The sequence below is a fragment of the Stigmatopora argus genome, chromosome 8, assembly GCF_051989625.1.
Source record: "Stigmatopora argus isolate UIUO_Sarg chromosome 8, RoL_Sarg_1.0, whole genome shotgun sequence".
NCBI lineage: Eukaryota > Metazoa > Chordata > Actinopteri > Syngnathiformes > Syngnathidae > Stigmatopora > Stigmatopora argus.
This window is the reverse complement of record NC_135394.1, coordinates 1,945,596-1,962,387: the sequence shown is the minus strand read 5'-3', so window position 1 is coordinate 1,962,387 and position 16,792 is coordinate 1,945,596. Positions and strand designations below refer to the sequence as shown.

General features: G+C 40.3%; 1 protein-coding gene across 5 annotated transcripts in view; it reads left to right on the top strand.

The window, feature by feature from the left end:
- Positions 1-16,792, top strand: part of fam102bb (family with sequence similarity 102 member Bb) — a 26,495-nt gene extending 9,703 nt beyond the window's left edge. For 3 of the 5 annotated variants that reach the window (XM_077606926.1, XM_077606927.1, XM_077606923.1), the window contains 10 exons: positions 993-1,113; positions 2,290-2,319; positions 2,546-2,662; positions 2,979-3,025; positions 7,107-7,201; positions 7,365-7,466; positions 9,647-9,881; positions 12,893-13,029; positions 13,315-13,384; positions 15,184-16,792. In XM_077606926.1, coding sequence (XP_077463052.1) covers positions 1,051-1,113; positions 2,290-2,319; positions 2,546-2,662; positions 2,979-3,025; positions 7,107-7,201; positions 7,365-7,466; positions 9,647-9,881; positions 12,893-13,029; positions 13,315-13,384; positions 15,184-15,226 — 939 coding nt within the window. In that variant the 5' untranslated portion in view covers positions 993-1,050 and the 3' untranslated portion in view covers positions 15,227-16,792. The remainder of the gene's footprint in view (positions 1-992; positions 1,114-2,289; positions 2,320-2,545; positions 2,663-2,978; positions 3,026-7,106; positions 7,202-7,364; positions 7,467-9,646; positions 9,882-12,892; positions 13,030-13,314; positions 13,385-15,183) is intronic. The other 2 variants (XM_077606925.1, XM_077606924.1) reach the window with 2 other exon arrangements.

Below are 16,792 nucleotides of genomic sequence, written 5' to 3'. Positions count from 1 at the left end.
TTCATACTGGAATTGATATATTTAGGCAATTTCAAGTCTTGGGTGAACCTAAAATTAATGGTATTAGACTGTGGTACAGTGTGATAAAGCCCAAATACTGGAAAGATATAGAATGTGACTTTGGCACACTTAAATACCTGGGCAGGGATTTAAACTTGAGACATAATGCTACAGTACAGTAGTTGGAATAGAAACAGCATTTCACAGTAGATCTTTCTCTTATAATCATGCATAGATATTAATTACAGATCCACCGTGATAGCATGCCTCCTATGCAGTTCTGATGTTTGAGTTTCAAATCACTGCTTTTGGCCTAATTCATTATTTGGATGTCATCATTGTGTATATATGACCTAAAATTTGAAATCAAACCAAGTACAGTGGTACCTTGAGATACAAGCATAACGGCCACTTGCCAACGGGAAGTAGTGTACTCCTCTCATATTGGCAAGCAAGCACTATTCTGCACCGACTAACGGAAAAAAAACACTGAAAAAATGCAACGTTCCGCCCAGTGCTCGTAGAGACATTTACACGAGGGAGTTGCGACGATGTTGTCATAAGCGTAGACTGTATGCTCGTATATCAAAATTTGTCTCGTATCTCAAGGTAAAAAATTTTACTCGTATCTCAACTTGCTCCTATGTCGGGGCACTCATATGTCAAGGTATTACTATATAGAAATAAGCCACTTGATGGTGTAGTGGTTCTCTTACCTGACTTCGGTGGGGGCAGGCACGGACCCGATTCCCGCTGGGGGTAGTATGATTGTGAGTGCAAATGTCTTTCTCTCACTGTGCCCAATGGCTGACTGCCGACCAGTCTACATTGTAGTCTGCCCTCCGCCCTAAGTCTGCTGGTATAGGCTCCAGCAACCGCTACGACCTTTTCGAGGCTGCGCGGTATGGAAGTTGAATGAATGAATGAATATAGCAATGTACACAGCCTATATATGATCCAGAATTTTACATCTATATTGTCTTCTCTAACAGGGAGGCAGTCCTGGCTAACTGTGTAAGGTGGAAGAAGAGGTTCTCTTTTCCCTGTAAGATGAGTGCCAGTGCTGGCACTGGTGTATTGGATCCGTGTGTATGCCGTGTATCCGTCAGAAAGGTACATTATTCATTTAAGTTGAGTTGCTTTCGTAACTTTCCAAAGTTTTCTGTGCTAGGTCGCTTCTGTAACTTTCCACAGCTTTCTGTGCTCTGTTACATTTTTTGTGGCATTTGTCATTAATTTTATCTCAGCTCATTTTCTGAAACACTTCATCCTCATAAAGGTCATGGGGGGTGCTGGAACCCATGCCAGCTGACTCCGGGCCAGAGGCGGGGGACACCCTGAATTGGTGACCATACCGCATAAACGAAAAAAATTCAGCCCGACCCGAACCGGCCCGCGGGCATTAGAGCCTGGCCGGGCCCGGTGAATTAACTTGATATGCAGGACCGAGCCTGAAGCAAACCCAAAATTTCATATTTTAGGACTCTGGAGTCGGGATTAGGAGGTGTGATTTATGATAACAAATTTAAGCCTGTCTTTTGTAACGAACTTTTAGTTAAACAAGACTGTTTAGACATTTAAATCTTTTATATGATGATATAGATGTTTGATGATTTCAACTGTTTATGCCTGCTCAGCATCGAGATGCCAGTCTTTTTGCTCTCGTATGAGAAAGAGCAAAGCACCACATTGACTACATTCAGCGAAGTTTCTCTGGCATATTCAACAAACTATTTGAAGCTTTTCCTCAATTCACTCTTACCGTCTTTTCAGTTCTCCTGTCTTTAGTTTATCATTAATTTCTTGCTTCTCCATATTGCAGAGGGGAAGATTATTAAGAGGGCCGTGTTCACGTGACCAAATTATTTATTTTATAACAAGTATTCCTTAGTTTAGTATCTACACATTGTTTTAGTATACATTTTTATAAACATTTTTTTTTATTTTTTAAAGTCAGCGAGAGAGACCACACATTGTTTTAGTATACATTTATTTCAGCGAGAAAGCAATGATTGACATTTTATTCGGGTCGGATCGGGTTTGTGCTCGGGCGAAAGATCTCACCTCTACAAAGAGACAAACGACCATACGCACAGCTTCGAAAATGAATGAAATAGACCAAATAGACTGTAAAATTGTGATCACTCTCAAACTCATATTTTGGGTGGCACAACTTGCGCATGTCAGAACATGAACTGAATGTGGTTGCTTCTCTTTCCAGCTAAAAAATGTTGTAATATGGATTTCCACTTGTAATATATACTTTGTAACATGTTTCTGTTCGTATAGGAGCTGAAAGGGGGCAAAGCATATGCTAAGGTAATCTGGTGTTTGTTTTGCTTTAACAATGTCATTAATGTTTTTGACCATCTTTAAGCATGGCAATTCTTGACTTGGCAATATGTAAATGTTCATAAATAACGTGAAGAATACAACTGGTATTGCAGGCTTCTCTATGTTCTCTGACAGTACACAAATATTTAGTTCATATTTTTTTTAATCTTTATTTAAACAGGAAAATATTACTCGTGTTTTTTTCCAACAGCTTGGTTTTGCAGATCTGAATTTATCAGAGTTTGCCGGCTCAGGAAGTACAACCCGAAGATGTCTCCTGGAGGGCTACGATACCAAAAATACTCGGCAAGATAATTCAATTCTCAAGGTAAATTGCAATTACTCAACTTTTTATTTGGACTTCAAACACAATAATGCCTGATTTCCAAAGGTCAGGCTTGCCAACATTTTTGTCCCACAATGTGACGACCGGATCCAGGCTGATGTAGCTTATCAAATGCAATGAAAGATTATTACTGTTGTCTGTGGCCAGATTTCATTCTGACGAGACCACTACAACTTGGGGCTTCACCAAGTCGGACTCTGGTTCTGCATTCGCTGCTTCTATTTATGCTTTGATGCTTTTGTTAGTCCGAGTCTACACAATGCAAGTCAAAGAAATGTCATCTTTTATGACTTTACAGGTTATCATCAGTACTCAGCTTATGTCGGGAGATCCCTGCTTTAAAACGTAAGTAACTATCTAATGAAAATGAAAATGTAGCAAATTGAGTGAGCTATAGCTTCACATTTTCTTGTTATCTCTAGCACTTAACCTAAAATACCTTGCTGATTTCATAAACTGTGGGGTCGAGTCATTAACCACTGTGGAACTAAAGTTGTAATATTGAAATGAGTTTTAAATAGTATACTTGAAAGCATCATTAATAAAAGTTAATGAGACCCTTATATACTTGCTCGTGCCTTGTTTTAAAAGGAATTCATTCTTTTTTAAGGCCACTATTAAATTAGGCATCTGTATCTGAATTTAAAATTATTGCACTTAAAGGAAAATCGAGAGCTATAATTTTTTTTCATGTGAAAGATGGTTGCTAAAAAAGTCTGAGTATGCAAATCAAGAATTTCAAACAAGTAGTGAGTAGAAGTATGGAAAAGGGTGGCCCGGTGGGCCAGGTGGTTAGCGTGTCTGGCTCACAGCTCTGGGAGTTTGCATGTTCGCTCCGAGCCTGCATGGGTTTCCTCCCGGTATTCCGGTTTCCTCCCACATTCAATAAACATGCATGGTACGCTAATTGGACACTCTAAATTGGGTGTGTGTGTATGGTTGTCGGTCTCCTTGTGCCCTGCGATTGGCTGGCCACTGATTCAGGGCGTCCCCCGCCTCTGGCCTGGAGTCAGCTGGGATAGGCTCCAGCACCCCCCGTGAACCTAATGAGGATAAAGCGGTTCCGAAAATGAGATGAGATAGAAGTATGGATACTGAAATTTTGTATCCAAAGACAATATATTTGATAGGAAAAGTATCGATACTCAGCCCATCTGTTTTAAAAATGTTTAATTTGTTATATATGTTGTTAGTGGAAAAGACAGTCACATACATTTTCGTATCGAAAAATGGTATCCAATATTTTTTATATATGGAATTTTATTGATATTTTGCTGCCCTAATACACTAAAAAATGTCCTCAGTTCCTTATCTCCTGAAATGTTAAAGAAAATCCTTTCTGCTCGGAAGCACTTGATCAAAAGCATTTCCTTCTTTCTGTGAATGTACAAATTTGGCAGCCAACATGGATTTTAAAAATGTGGATGAACCCGAGGGAAATTTTTGACCTAGAAGAAATTCAGCGCTCTCTGTGTTATGCTAAAAGATACTGCTAGGATTTAAACAGGGGGGAGTGAGCAGGAATGGACTCATGTGCAGAGAAATAAAAGCAAGCTCAAGAATGGGTGGGGAGTAGGTTTTAATTTGTTCTTTTAATAACAAACATATTTCAAACAAAATCCTTCATCACAAAACTAGGTAAAAGTAACAAATTGGCAACAAAAGTAATACCACACTTACAGAGGGGAAACATGATGTCATGAGAGCTGAACATCAGAATGACCTACTAAACCAGCGGTCTCAAACCGGTCCTCAAAAGGCCGCAAGGGGTGCAGGTTTTCATTCAAACCGAACAAGCGGACACCTTTTGCAAGTGTAATCATTTGATTGCAGCCAGGTGCTACTTATTTCAGAAGACCCCTCATTTGTTAAACTGTCAACACTGGATTGGTTGAAACAAAGACCAGGACCCACTGTGCCTCTTTGCGGAATCGGTTTGAGGCCCCTCTACTAGAAAAACACAGAAGATCCAAATTCTTTCATTTTCTGAACCGCGTCACCCTCACAACGGTCACGGGTGGTGCTGGAGCCTATTCCAGCCGACTGAATCGGTGGCCGCTCACTCACATCCATACCTAGGTGCAATTTAGAGTCAATCAGACTACCATGCATGTTTTTGCAATGTTGGAGGAAACCAGAGTACCTGGAGAAAACCCATGCAGGCCCAAGGAGAACATGCAAACTCCACACTGGCAAAGGGCTTAAATAGACAGACAAGGATTGACAAGACAATGAGGAACAGGTGGGTGACACGAGAGGCAAGGAATAGGGAAGGTCAGAGGGATGGGCGACAACGGTACTCGGACGTTTGGTCGCCGGACTTTAGGTCGCCGGACGTTTGGTCGCCCGGAAGGTTATTGATAATTACCATTTAAAATTGTTGCTCAAATTCCCTAAATACAAACTGCGAATAATTATTTAGTCATACTTAATGCCCTATTAATTATTGGGCTAAAGAAAAGCTCAAAATTTCCTGTACTTTTATTGTGTGTTGTTGGAGAACTTGTTAAGACCCTGACTGACGTCCCTTCCTAAGGGGACAACTCATGTACATACAAACCCTTATACACTCACACGTCTGCTCAGTGAAACTGCTCAGGGCCATTGTTGGCTTTGATTGATGCGTAGGCCATGTTGTTTTACCTTGTTTTGTCGCCGCACTTTTGGTCGCCGGTTGTTTGGGTCCGGGCGACCAAACGTCCGCGACCAAACGTCCGGCGACCAAAAGTCCGGCGACCAAACGTCCGGTCACTGGCGACAACAGGTGAAATCAATTGCTAATCACACGGACAAATCACACAAAGGGAAAAAAAGCCAAGAATATTTTAAAAAATAAACCCCAAATGAACTCAAACTTAATGGATGTACAGTAATAACTTGAGATATGAGCTTAATGCGATCTGGGACCAAGTTCATATGTCAATTTACACGTATCTCAAATCAATTTTCCCATAGAAATGAACTAAATACAAATTAATTTGTTCCCGCCGTCTGAAAAAAACACATAAAACAGGATATTACAATGGAAAAACCTCTTTTTGTTAGTTCTAATTCACCACCTACTCACAAAGTAACAAATACCTATATCTAGTGGTTATGATCTTGAACACTTAAAATGTGACATTGCTCAGTAGACAGACGGCGCAATGAGAGAGCGAGAAAGGACAGGAGAGAGTCTTGACGGACCTGCTGGCAACATAACATAAATTATAAATTTAACTTAAATGAACTTAGATTACTATGTATATACACACTTAAATATGTTTAAATCTTACATTAAACTAAATTTAAAACTTGCGCAATAACCGAGGCAAAGATGTCAATGTTTTCCACTGCAGCTTTCGAGGCAGAACTTACTGCTTCTCCATGCCTCAGAACTGAGCGTTCATTTCGTCCAGTTAGTTTTTTTAAATTATCGAACCAGCCACGACTCGCTTTGAATGGTTTTGCTGGTGTCTTTTTCAGATGCTTGCTTTGCTTTCAAGTCCATGTAGATTCCGCTGGTTTTTTCGCCTATAGTCGACTCGGTGACGCTATCTCCCGCTAACTGTTTATTTTATCCATATTAAAAGAAGGCTCTCCATCTCGTTATGAATGTCATTGCGCAGCTTGGAAATCATGGTTAGTCCTTTGGAAGGCTTGATATCCTTTATACCCTCCTTCTGCTTAAGGATGGTATATATTTTGGAAGTACTCCTCTCGTATTGGCGAGCCAGCTCAGTCACGTGTACACCCCTCATGTTTTTCGATTATTCCGTGCTTAATATCGATCGTCATCATACACCTTTTCTTCTCACTACCCTTCACTGCACCGGCTTAATTGGGACCCATTGTTTTCCCTTAATTCTGCACTGATTAGCACAAAAAACATGAAAAATGCAACCTGTACGGCCAGTGCTCGTAGATATCTTTACGAGAGGGAGATGCGGTGAGAAAGACAGTGTGCTATAAGAGTTTGTATGTACATGGGTTGTCCCCTTAGGAAGGGACGTCAGTCAGGGTCTTAACAAGTTCTCCAACAAAACACAATAAAAGTACGGGAAATTTGGAGCTTTTCTTTAGTCTAATAATTAATAGGGCATTAAGTATGACAAAATAATAATTAGCAGTTTGTATTTAGGGAATTTGAGCAACAATTTTAAATGGTAATTATCAATAACCTTCCGGGCGACTAAACGTCCGGCGACTAAACGTCCGGCGACCAAACGTCCGAGTACCGTTTTCATAAGCGCCCTCTAGTGGACATTTGTCTCGTATCTCAAGTCAAATATTTGCTCAGATTTTTCCTAGTATTACTGTATTATTTTTTATCATTATCTGGTATATACAGTGGATTCATCTTCAATATTTTTCCACACATGTTATTTGATTGACATGACATTCTTCATTATGATACATTTCCTGAGAAGAAACTGTTTATCATCAGGCCACCCTCAACAGCAACAGTGATTGGGATCCAAGGTGATGGAGACAGCCTGCTGGAGGAAAGAAGAGGCGGTGACTCACAAAAAAGCTCTTGTGGTCAGTCAAATAACTCCCGCACTCCACGCCTGAGTGCTGTTTAGTTATCCCGCTTCACCAAATACTGTATTTACCAATGCCTATTCTATGTTTTATTGAGTCACCTACAAAAACAGTTGAGCCAATTAGCATTTTTTTTAATCCCTAATTAATTTTGTAACAGCAGAGAGTCGAGAAGTCAAGTGTCCTGTGGTGTCTGATGATTTTGCCGGGTGTGGCCACTCACGGACTTCCAGCTACGCCAGCCAACAGTCCAAACTCTCAGGTAAGGGAAATGTGCTAAGCATTAAATTATACATGCTGGATGAATTATATTACATTCTGCACTTGAAAATTTGAAATATCCCAGTAATTTGGGTAGAGGAGAGGGATTAGGTCTTCATTTTTTTAAGCGTAGATCGCAATTACAGGTGTTAAGAGTTGCAGAGAGTCATTGGTGCTCTAATAGCCCAATAATTCAAGACATTGAAGCCTTTTACTCATCAAATGATCAACTCGGGTTTGACAACAATCCTGATTACCGTATTTATTTGAGTATAACACGCACAACACGTATACCGCGCACCCATAATTTGTGACTAAAAATTGGTATACAATTTATTTTTCACTTTTTCTCAGCTCACACCAAGTGTTGCACCGATACCATAACTGGCAAATCCTGGACACACGTCGCCATGACAAGGCATTTATTCACAACATATAGTACGGAAACCTGGTAAAACAAACTACTACCAATATGAACACAATTCTGAAATGGAATTTAGAATTATAAATCCTTAGTCTAATTCATCATCATAATATTTAAAAAAATTCAAAGTCTGATTTATCATCATCAAATTGGGACTTTTTCACTGGCGGAGGATAGTGTTTCACCGGGATTCGTGTATAACGCGTACTTTGCTCCTGTTTTTTGGTACAAAATTTTGCGTGTTATACTCGAATAAATAGAGTATTTGATTCAGATGTGTTGATTGAAGGAAACATGGAAAACAGACTGGATAGCAGCCCTCAAGGACCGGAGTTGGGCACACCTACTTTAGGTCATGCCTTTTAATCAGTGGTCTCCAAACTATTTCACAAGTGGGTGCGGGTTTTCATTCCAACCCAGAAAGAGGACACCTTTTTTCACCAATCTGGTGTCCTACAAGTGCAATCAGTCGATTGCAGTCAGGTGACTCTTGTTTTCTGCAGAAATCTCATTGGTCAAAATGTATGTACTGGATCAGTTGGAACATAAGCCTGCACCCACAACGGCCCTCGAGGACCGCTTTGGGGACCCCTGCTTTTAATGGTAACATACAATGAAAGTGTTCAGCCATTTGCTTGTTTATACGGTACTCGGACGTTTCGTCGAAAGACGTTTGGTCGACCGGACGTTTGGTAGAACGGACATTTGGTAGAACGTACGTTTGGTAGAACGGACGTTTGGTAGAACGGAAGTTTGGTCGCCGGGTTGTTACTGTTGAAACCAGCTCTCAGCATTATAATCATGAGGGAGAGAGAGTTTAATATCTAAATATCTAATATCAAAATATCAACAGTAAACTCTGTCATAATTTGACAGCGAGCAAATCTGGCGACCAAATGTCCGTTCGACCAAACGTCCGTTCGACCAAACGTCCGTTCGACCAAACGTCCGTTCGACCAAACGTCCGTTCGACCAAACGTCCGTTCGACCAAACGTCCGTTCGACCAAACGTCCGTTCGACCAAACGTCCGTTCGACCAAACGTCCGTTCGACCAAACGTCCGTTCGACCAAACGTCCGTTCGACCAAACGTCCGTTCGACCAAACGTCCGTTCGACCAAACGTCCGTTCGACCAAACGTCCGTTCGACCAAACGTCCGTTCGACCAAACGTCCGTTCGACCAAACGTCCGTTCGACCAAACGTCCGTTCGACCAAACGTCCGTTCGACCAAACGTCCGGTCGACCAAACGTCCGGTCGACCAAACGTCCGTTCGACCAAACGTCCGTTCGACCAAACGTCCGTTCGACCAAACGTCCGTTCGACCAAACGTCCGTTCGACCAAACGTCCGTTCGACCAAACGTCCGTTCGACCAAACGTCCGTTCGACCAAACGTCCGTTCGACCAAACGTCCGTTCGACCAAACGTCCGTTCGACCAAACGTCCGGTCGACCAAACGTCCGGTCGACCAAACGTCCGGTCGACCAAACATCCGGTCAACCAAACGTCCGGTCACGGTTTATACATAACCTCCCTGGTGCACCTGTGTTCCCATTTACACCTAGACCTTCTGATCATTTCCTAATATATTGGTGTGAACTGTTCTGCACACGGTCAATTTACAATATAGTCACAATAAAACCTAATGTACATTTTTCGGGGAATGATTGAGTACACACATGCATTTTGGCTAGGAAAAAAACATGGCATTCCCACAAATTATATATTGTTCTACCACCATCCTGTCTCCATTTCAGGCTACAGTACAGGCCATTCCCGCTCGTCCAGTATGTCAGAGTTCAGTCATCGTAGGAATCATTCAGTAGGAAGCGCCTCAACAGGCATCGGCAGCATCCCAGAACCAAGTGAGGACAGAGACAGAGAATCCAGACAATGTCCTGCTTTGCCGGAACATCCCCTTTCCACCACCAACTCTTCCAACTCTGTGGGTTCCCCGGTCCAAAGCGCCTCATCCTGTGAGCGACTTAACAGGTGCGCTTTGATCATATTTGGTCATAATTTGATTGGTTATTTTGAAGCTGTAATTTAAAAGAAAGTCATGTTCATGCATTTTCCTTCATGGCCAATGAATGAAAATTGTAATTGTAGTCAATTTGCATTGCTATGTGAAACCTTAATAAGTTTAACCCCTTTTGAATTCTGGACAAATGAGAGTATTGGGGTCGAGATTTATTTTGAATTTAGCTTTTGAACCATCGCAAGACCAGTGACATTAGCAAAAAACAATAGGATCCCATTCTGCATTTATTTTTCCTACTTGGCATTGGCCTCAACGTTTGAAATGGCAGGAAGAAATAGAGGGAATACTGGGCAAGTTGGTAATACATTTTGTATTCCAATCGGATGGCTTCAGTTTTAAATAGAGATGCGTGTAGTCAGAGGTTGGTTTAATTAAGTCAGTCAATTTCCTTTGCATATATGACCTTGCTGGTCAACTGCACTCAAATTTTTGTTTACCCAAGGAAAAGGTTGATGTGTTCTTATGTAATTTCAACATGCTGAATCCAAATCTAACTTTTTTTATGTAAGGTCTAGTTTCTTTGTGGTAGGGGGTCAGGACACAAACAATAAGAAGAATGTGACGTGTATAGCTTCCAACGTGCTCCTATATGTGGAAAATCAAAGCTAATGTCAGAAAAAAAATATTATTTACTATTCAAAGAACTAGAAGATCCATCTGGCATTGGGTGAAAATAGATTACCAATCAATATAATGTACTAAGAACATAAAAATTGCTGATTGCATGAAAACTAAAGCATAAGACATAGCAAGCTAATATGTTGATTTAGTTCTCTTTGCGTTTGGAACATATGTGGCAAAAAGACTAATGTCCCGAGAGATTTCAGAACATTTACTTGCCAGATGGGGCTATTTTTTAAATAAATGGTAGTGAAATTCTATATCGCCTTTGTATGCTATATAATGTGCTTTATACCTAAGTGTTTCATATGGGGTGCGTTTTGTCAGGATGCTGCAGCTTTTTCTTTTTTTGTAAGTTCAAAATTGAGTTTTGTGTCTGATGTTAGAAAAGAAGTTGGAGTTTCCAAAATTTGCACAAGCACAAAATCATCTTATATACTTAAAACTAAGCTCACCCAGAAATAGTAGTCAATAAGCCTGGTGGTGTCAAAATAAACAATGTTTTAAATCTCACACACACAAGGCACTGTTGACACTAGTATGGAGATCTTGAGCCACACAGAAACCATGCACTCTCAGACCTATACCTAGGGTCAATTTAGAGTGTCCAATCAGCCTACCTTGCATGTGTTTGGAATGTGGAAGGAAACCAGAAAACTCGTAGGAAACCCACACATGTAAACTCCACACTGATGGACCAACCTGGATTCAAACCCAGGACCACAGAGCTGTGAATCCAACACGCTAACCACTCAACCACCAGGCCACCTACATTTACTATATCTATACATATCAGTGGTGGTCGGTTCATTTTCTCGTAGCGCCTTCAACGTATCAATCCAACCCTCAAAAACTATTTTATGGCTATAAAACCTCTACTGCAGCTAGAGGTGCGACACATAAAAAATAATCAATAAATTAATGCACAAAAATGGGGTAAAATCCACTTCTTTGCAGCATTTCATGATTAAATACAAATACTGGAGCTTTTCAGACATTAAAACCAGGCCAGAGGGGCGATTTTCCCGGGAAAAGACAGCGATGAACGTCAATGGCGTACGGGCAAACATTGCCCGAAAATTGGGTAAAATCCAGCCGAAAACAGCATTTATTGATTAAATACAAATACTGGAGCTTTTTAGACATCAGAACCAGGCCCGGAGTATCATTTCCCCGGTAAAAATACAACGATGAACGTCGATACGTCCATACGTGCAATGACAAAAAATGCACTAAAATTAGGTAAAATCCACTTGCTAGCAGCATTTATTGATTGAATACAAATGCTGGAGCTTTTGAGACATTACAATCAGGCCAGGGGGGCGATTTCCTCGGGAAAAGACAGCGATGGACGTCAATGGCAAAACGGCAAAAATTAAACTGGGGTAAAATCCACATCCTAGCAGCATTTAGTGATTAAATACAAACACTGGAGCTTTTCAGATATCAGGACCGGGCCCACAATTGAAATATTATTTAGGAATATAGCCATATTATACTCACCAAAAATTATTTTTAACTGTACACAATATCCATCCTCCTTTCTTTATTCCTTCTTTTCTATCGCCATCGAAGCTAATGATGAAAGTCGAGCCTGTCCTGTCATATTTCCGGCATTGTGGGTGGAGTCTGCCTCACTATGGCTTTGGCCCGCCTACTAGCCAATCATAGTTGGTGAAAGCAATGACGTATCCCAGCCAACAAAATGCTAACGCCTATGAAAAATCATTGTGGGGTTGCCAACTCGAAATCTGATTGGTTAAAAGCAACAGTCTTGTTTAATGCAGCAGACCCCGCAGAACTGATTGTGAAGGCTTTGAGGCAGATCTGATCTGGCAACAAATAATGGCTGAAATGTGATTGGTTAAATGCTTCAATATGAAAACACACATCTGGAAGCAGTGCAACCAGGGGGAAAAGCAATGAAAGGAAGCTAACAGACCATTTGGAATAATAAGTATTGATAGACAAAATATAATATGATTCAGATATTTCTTAGGCCAGCAGAGAAGGCCTTGAAGGCCCTGACGGCCCACCACTGTATACTATAATTTATAGAGTCAACCTTACAATGCCCTCTACTGCTCATCTGTAATAAACTGAAGAAAGCCTATTATACCTGGATGTGATTTTCTTTCATTAGAAGATGACATGTAATCTCAGCCTGCAACAGTATTTCATACTAAAAATAGTCCTACCAGCCAAACAAATGAAGCACCAGTAAGTCATGATGACAACTTAGTGATGTATTTTATTTGAAGGGGAAAAAAGCAGCTATTTCTGAAAATGTGTGTTGTTAAAAGGGGCAGCTCAAAATGACCCGCACAAATCCTGTTCCCAGGCATCCAGTTAAGCAGGACTCTATGGAGTCTCAACTAAAGAGAATGGACGATACCCGTGTAGACGCTGACGACGTAGTGGAAAAAATCCTCCAAAGCCAAGACTTCACACCCAACCTTCTCGACTCTAGTGCAGAGGGTAATAGTGCTCCTGCACAGATACAGATTAGTGTGTGTGTGTGGGGGCGGGGGGGGGGGGGGGCGGGGGGGGGGGGGGGGGGGGGGCTTGTTACATTCTTTGTCTGTTTGTGTTATACTAAATCTGTTTGAAGTGAAGTTTGCGTCTTTGCATGTCGATACAGTTCACACAAATCGTTTCAGTCTCTGAATGATTGGATCGTGAACTAGCTGAAAACATGAAAGGGATTTATTTATCTGGCTGAATGTACATTGGAGAATGACATCCTTTTAATGTCTGTTTCAGAAGAGGGTTTACGCCTGTTTGTTGGGCCTGGAGGAAGTACAGCTCTTGGAAGTCATCATCTTCCTACTAGGTCAGACGTGAAATATTCTTGGATTTTTTATTTAATTTTTAAAATCCTATTTACTCAATTTTGTTGAAATAAAAACTTCAGTAGACAGTCTAAACTCATCTGGCATGAAATATTGATTAAGATACTGACTATCCGATTTGTATGGCCCTTGCTCTGGTTAGAGTGATGAGAAAACTTGAATCTGTTCCAGTTCCCTGTGGGCAGCTGACAGATTGCGGTCCAATTGGTCTCTCACTACAAATAGGGCATCAACTACTATAGACACACGGGAAGGAAAGTCGCTCGCGTTCAATTTATTTTGTATGGCAGTGTTTCCCAACATTTTTTTAAGTTGTGGCACATTTCTTGCATTGAAAAGATCTCAAGGGACGCCACCATCTGAAAATCTTTTAATTTAAAACTATGTGGTCTATAGTATTAACAATAGTAATTCTCATCAAAGTTTTATCAGCAGGAATCACCTAAACCTCCAAAATTATTGCAAAATGTAATTTTTCACACTGACCTAATATCACCAAAAGTTGATGTCTGCGGACCCTGAACAACTTCCGGTTCGAGTGATGCAAAAATAAGTCATGTCATGTTTTTAAGCGCATAATTTTGACTTTTCTCCAAATATTACTTAAATCTCCTAATAATACGGAAAAAAATGTGCTCACACAGACTTCACATCGCCAAAAGTTGATGCCCTTGAAACCAAACAACTTCCGGTTCATGTTAGAGAGAAATAGGCAACAAAATGACTCACAATTTGAATCTTGTAATAGTATAATCTAATGTTCATCATATTTCAATTTTCACCTTGTAATAGTTCAATTTAAATCTCATCATATTCACATTCATTTTTCTCCTTGAATATTAATTACATTGTATGACTTCTTGCAATTTCCCACGGGACACCTGTTCTATGGAACCGTGACCGGACGTTTCGTCGAAAGACGTTTGGTCCCCAGACGTTTGGTCCCCGGACGTTTGGTCGACCGGGCGTTTGGTCGACCGGACGTTTGGTAGAACAGACGTGTGGTAGAACGGACGTTTCGTCGCCGGGTTCGCTCGCTGTCAAATTATGACAGAGAGTTTACTGTTGATATTTTGATATTAGATATTAAACTCACTCTCTCTCTCATGATTATAATTTTGAGAGCTAGTTTCAACAGTAACAACCCGGCGACCAAACTTTCGTTCTACCAAACGTCCGTTCTACCAAACGTCCGGGGACCAAACGTCTTTCGACGAAACGTCCGAGTACCCCATGGAACTAGCACGAGATGAAAATCGCCTCCTCCTCGCGGCTCAATGGCACGTGACAAATGGTGCTTGTGCGTTTACAAGTTTATGTGAACACACATCCTACAACGCGATATCACAGAATGCAAAAGGGTTCCATTTCTGTCGCCTGCCCTTTGCAAACAAAGAGCACATCATTCCAGGATAAAAATAAAAACCAACGGCGTATAAAAATTGGTATTTGCCATTGGCCATTGTAGTTTTCAAGATGGGGTTGTTACTTAGCTATGACACACAAGCAGAGCACAGTGCTGCAGTCGCACTCCGCCCTACGTCTTGGATTTCAACTCAATGGCGATGACTTTCACATTTCGCCCATATGCACATCGCGTTTCTGTTTGTCTCGCTCATAAAGGCCGTTCCCAAAACCGACAAAGCTTTTCATGGAATCTGTTGAGGAAAAAGAGCACACTATGCCATAATTGTGACCTTAGTTAAGACAGATTAGTAATCATACAATCATGTAATAAGATGTCATAATGTTTTATATTATTTGTCTTGTGCTGTCGCAGGGTCGGTGCTGGGACATACGAGCAAGTGGTGATAAAACGTTGAACTGGATTTTGGTCCAAAACCCCTCCCTCGCCCAGCAAAAAAAAAAACATGTTTAGTGTTCCTCCACATTTAACATAATGATCTGACGTCAAAATAGCGCCTCTGTATTTCGGTGAGAACAATTGAACAGTTACTTTCTGACACCAGATTGATTTGCAGTTATTGTTCAGTGGTATAACATTCCAATCTGTAGATGCAAGTTTCTTTTTGTCATGTATTTTTTTTTTTCCTTAGGGATTGCCTATATTAATATCATTCACACATTTTCAAATGTGACCTGAAAAACAAAATATACTTACTGGAGATTCAGATGTTTCTGGATGATTACGCCATAAATATCCAATTTTAAAATTTGATTCAATAATTATTTGTTTTTAATTTTCTATTTCACTGGTCTGATCATTATTATTATTATTTTTAAATCCGGTATTAACAAGAATTATTTCATTGCAGCACTACAATGCTCCATTGGTAGTTGACAGCAACGAGCCTTTTTATTTTTGGCTATTTATTATCTTCTCAAGCTCATTGTACTGTTTTGTCTTATATTCATTGTCTGCATTAACTATTAGATCTACAAAAAGAACAACATATGTTTTAATTTTCATTAGTAATTTTCATGACTTTCCCATATGAATGTTACATTGCCTTGCAAACCAGCCTGACCCTTGTCATGTACAATATATGCCATGGAGACACCTTGTGGTTTTACTTAAATTTCCACGGTTCGAGGCGAGAGTTTGTAATGCATTATGAAGCTAGAGCAAATATGTGTTACACTGCTGGAAACTCTGGAAAGTATTTTGCATTCTTGTCATTTTTTTCCCAGTGTATCCAAACAGGAAGTGGCTGTATGGGACTCGACGGCGATTTTTTCCATTTATTTTCGCAAGTACCACGTAAAATCTACTACAAACTGACAACAAACGAGAGCACCACTTGCATTGTGTTTATTTCATATCTAAAATTCTGTGATCAATTGTTTTGAATTCAGTAGGTGCTTGTTTGCCCCACCTCTGGTCTTGATTTTCAAATCCAGCCCAAACTAATTATGGCCAGTATCTTCCCTTCATCATCCCTACATGGCAAAAGTCAGGTAGACTACTATATTAACGGTAGAACTAAAACGGTCTGTAAGCGTTATTTAACAGATGGCAATGGGATTATAATAATTATTTTGTAATATAAATTGGAGGTACAGTAATACCTTGAGATAGGAGCTTAATGCTTAATGTCGATTTACTCAACTTTTCCCATAGAAATGAACTAAATACAAATTAATTTGTTCCCACCCTCTAAAAAAAACACCAAAAACAGGACATTACAATGGAAAAATATTTGTAATCGGTCAAGTCAACATCTACTAACAGAGTAACAAATAACTAGTGGTTATGATGTTTAATAGTACTAAAATTAGATGGATTTCGCGGAGGGGAGAGAGAGAGGGACAGAGACACACAATTAGAAATATGTTTTAATCTTAGCTCACACTAAAGTTCATTCTAATTTAGTTTCAATGTTTTTAAATTTTCTCCTTCCGGCTTGGCTCTTTTTGCTTCCACCTTC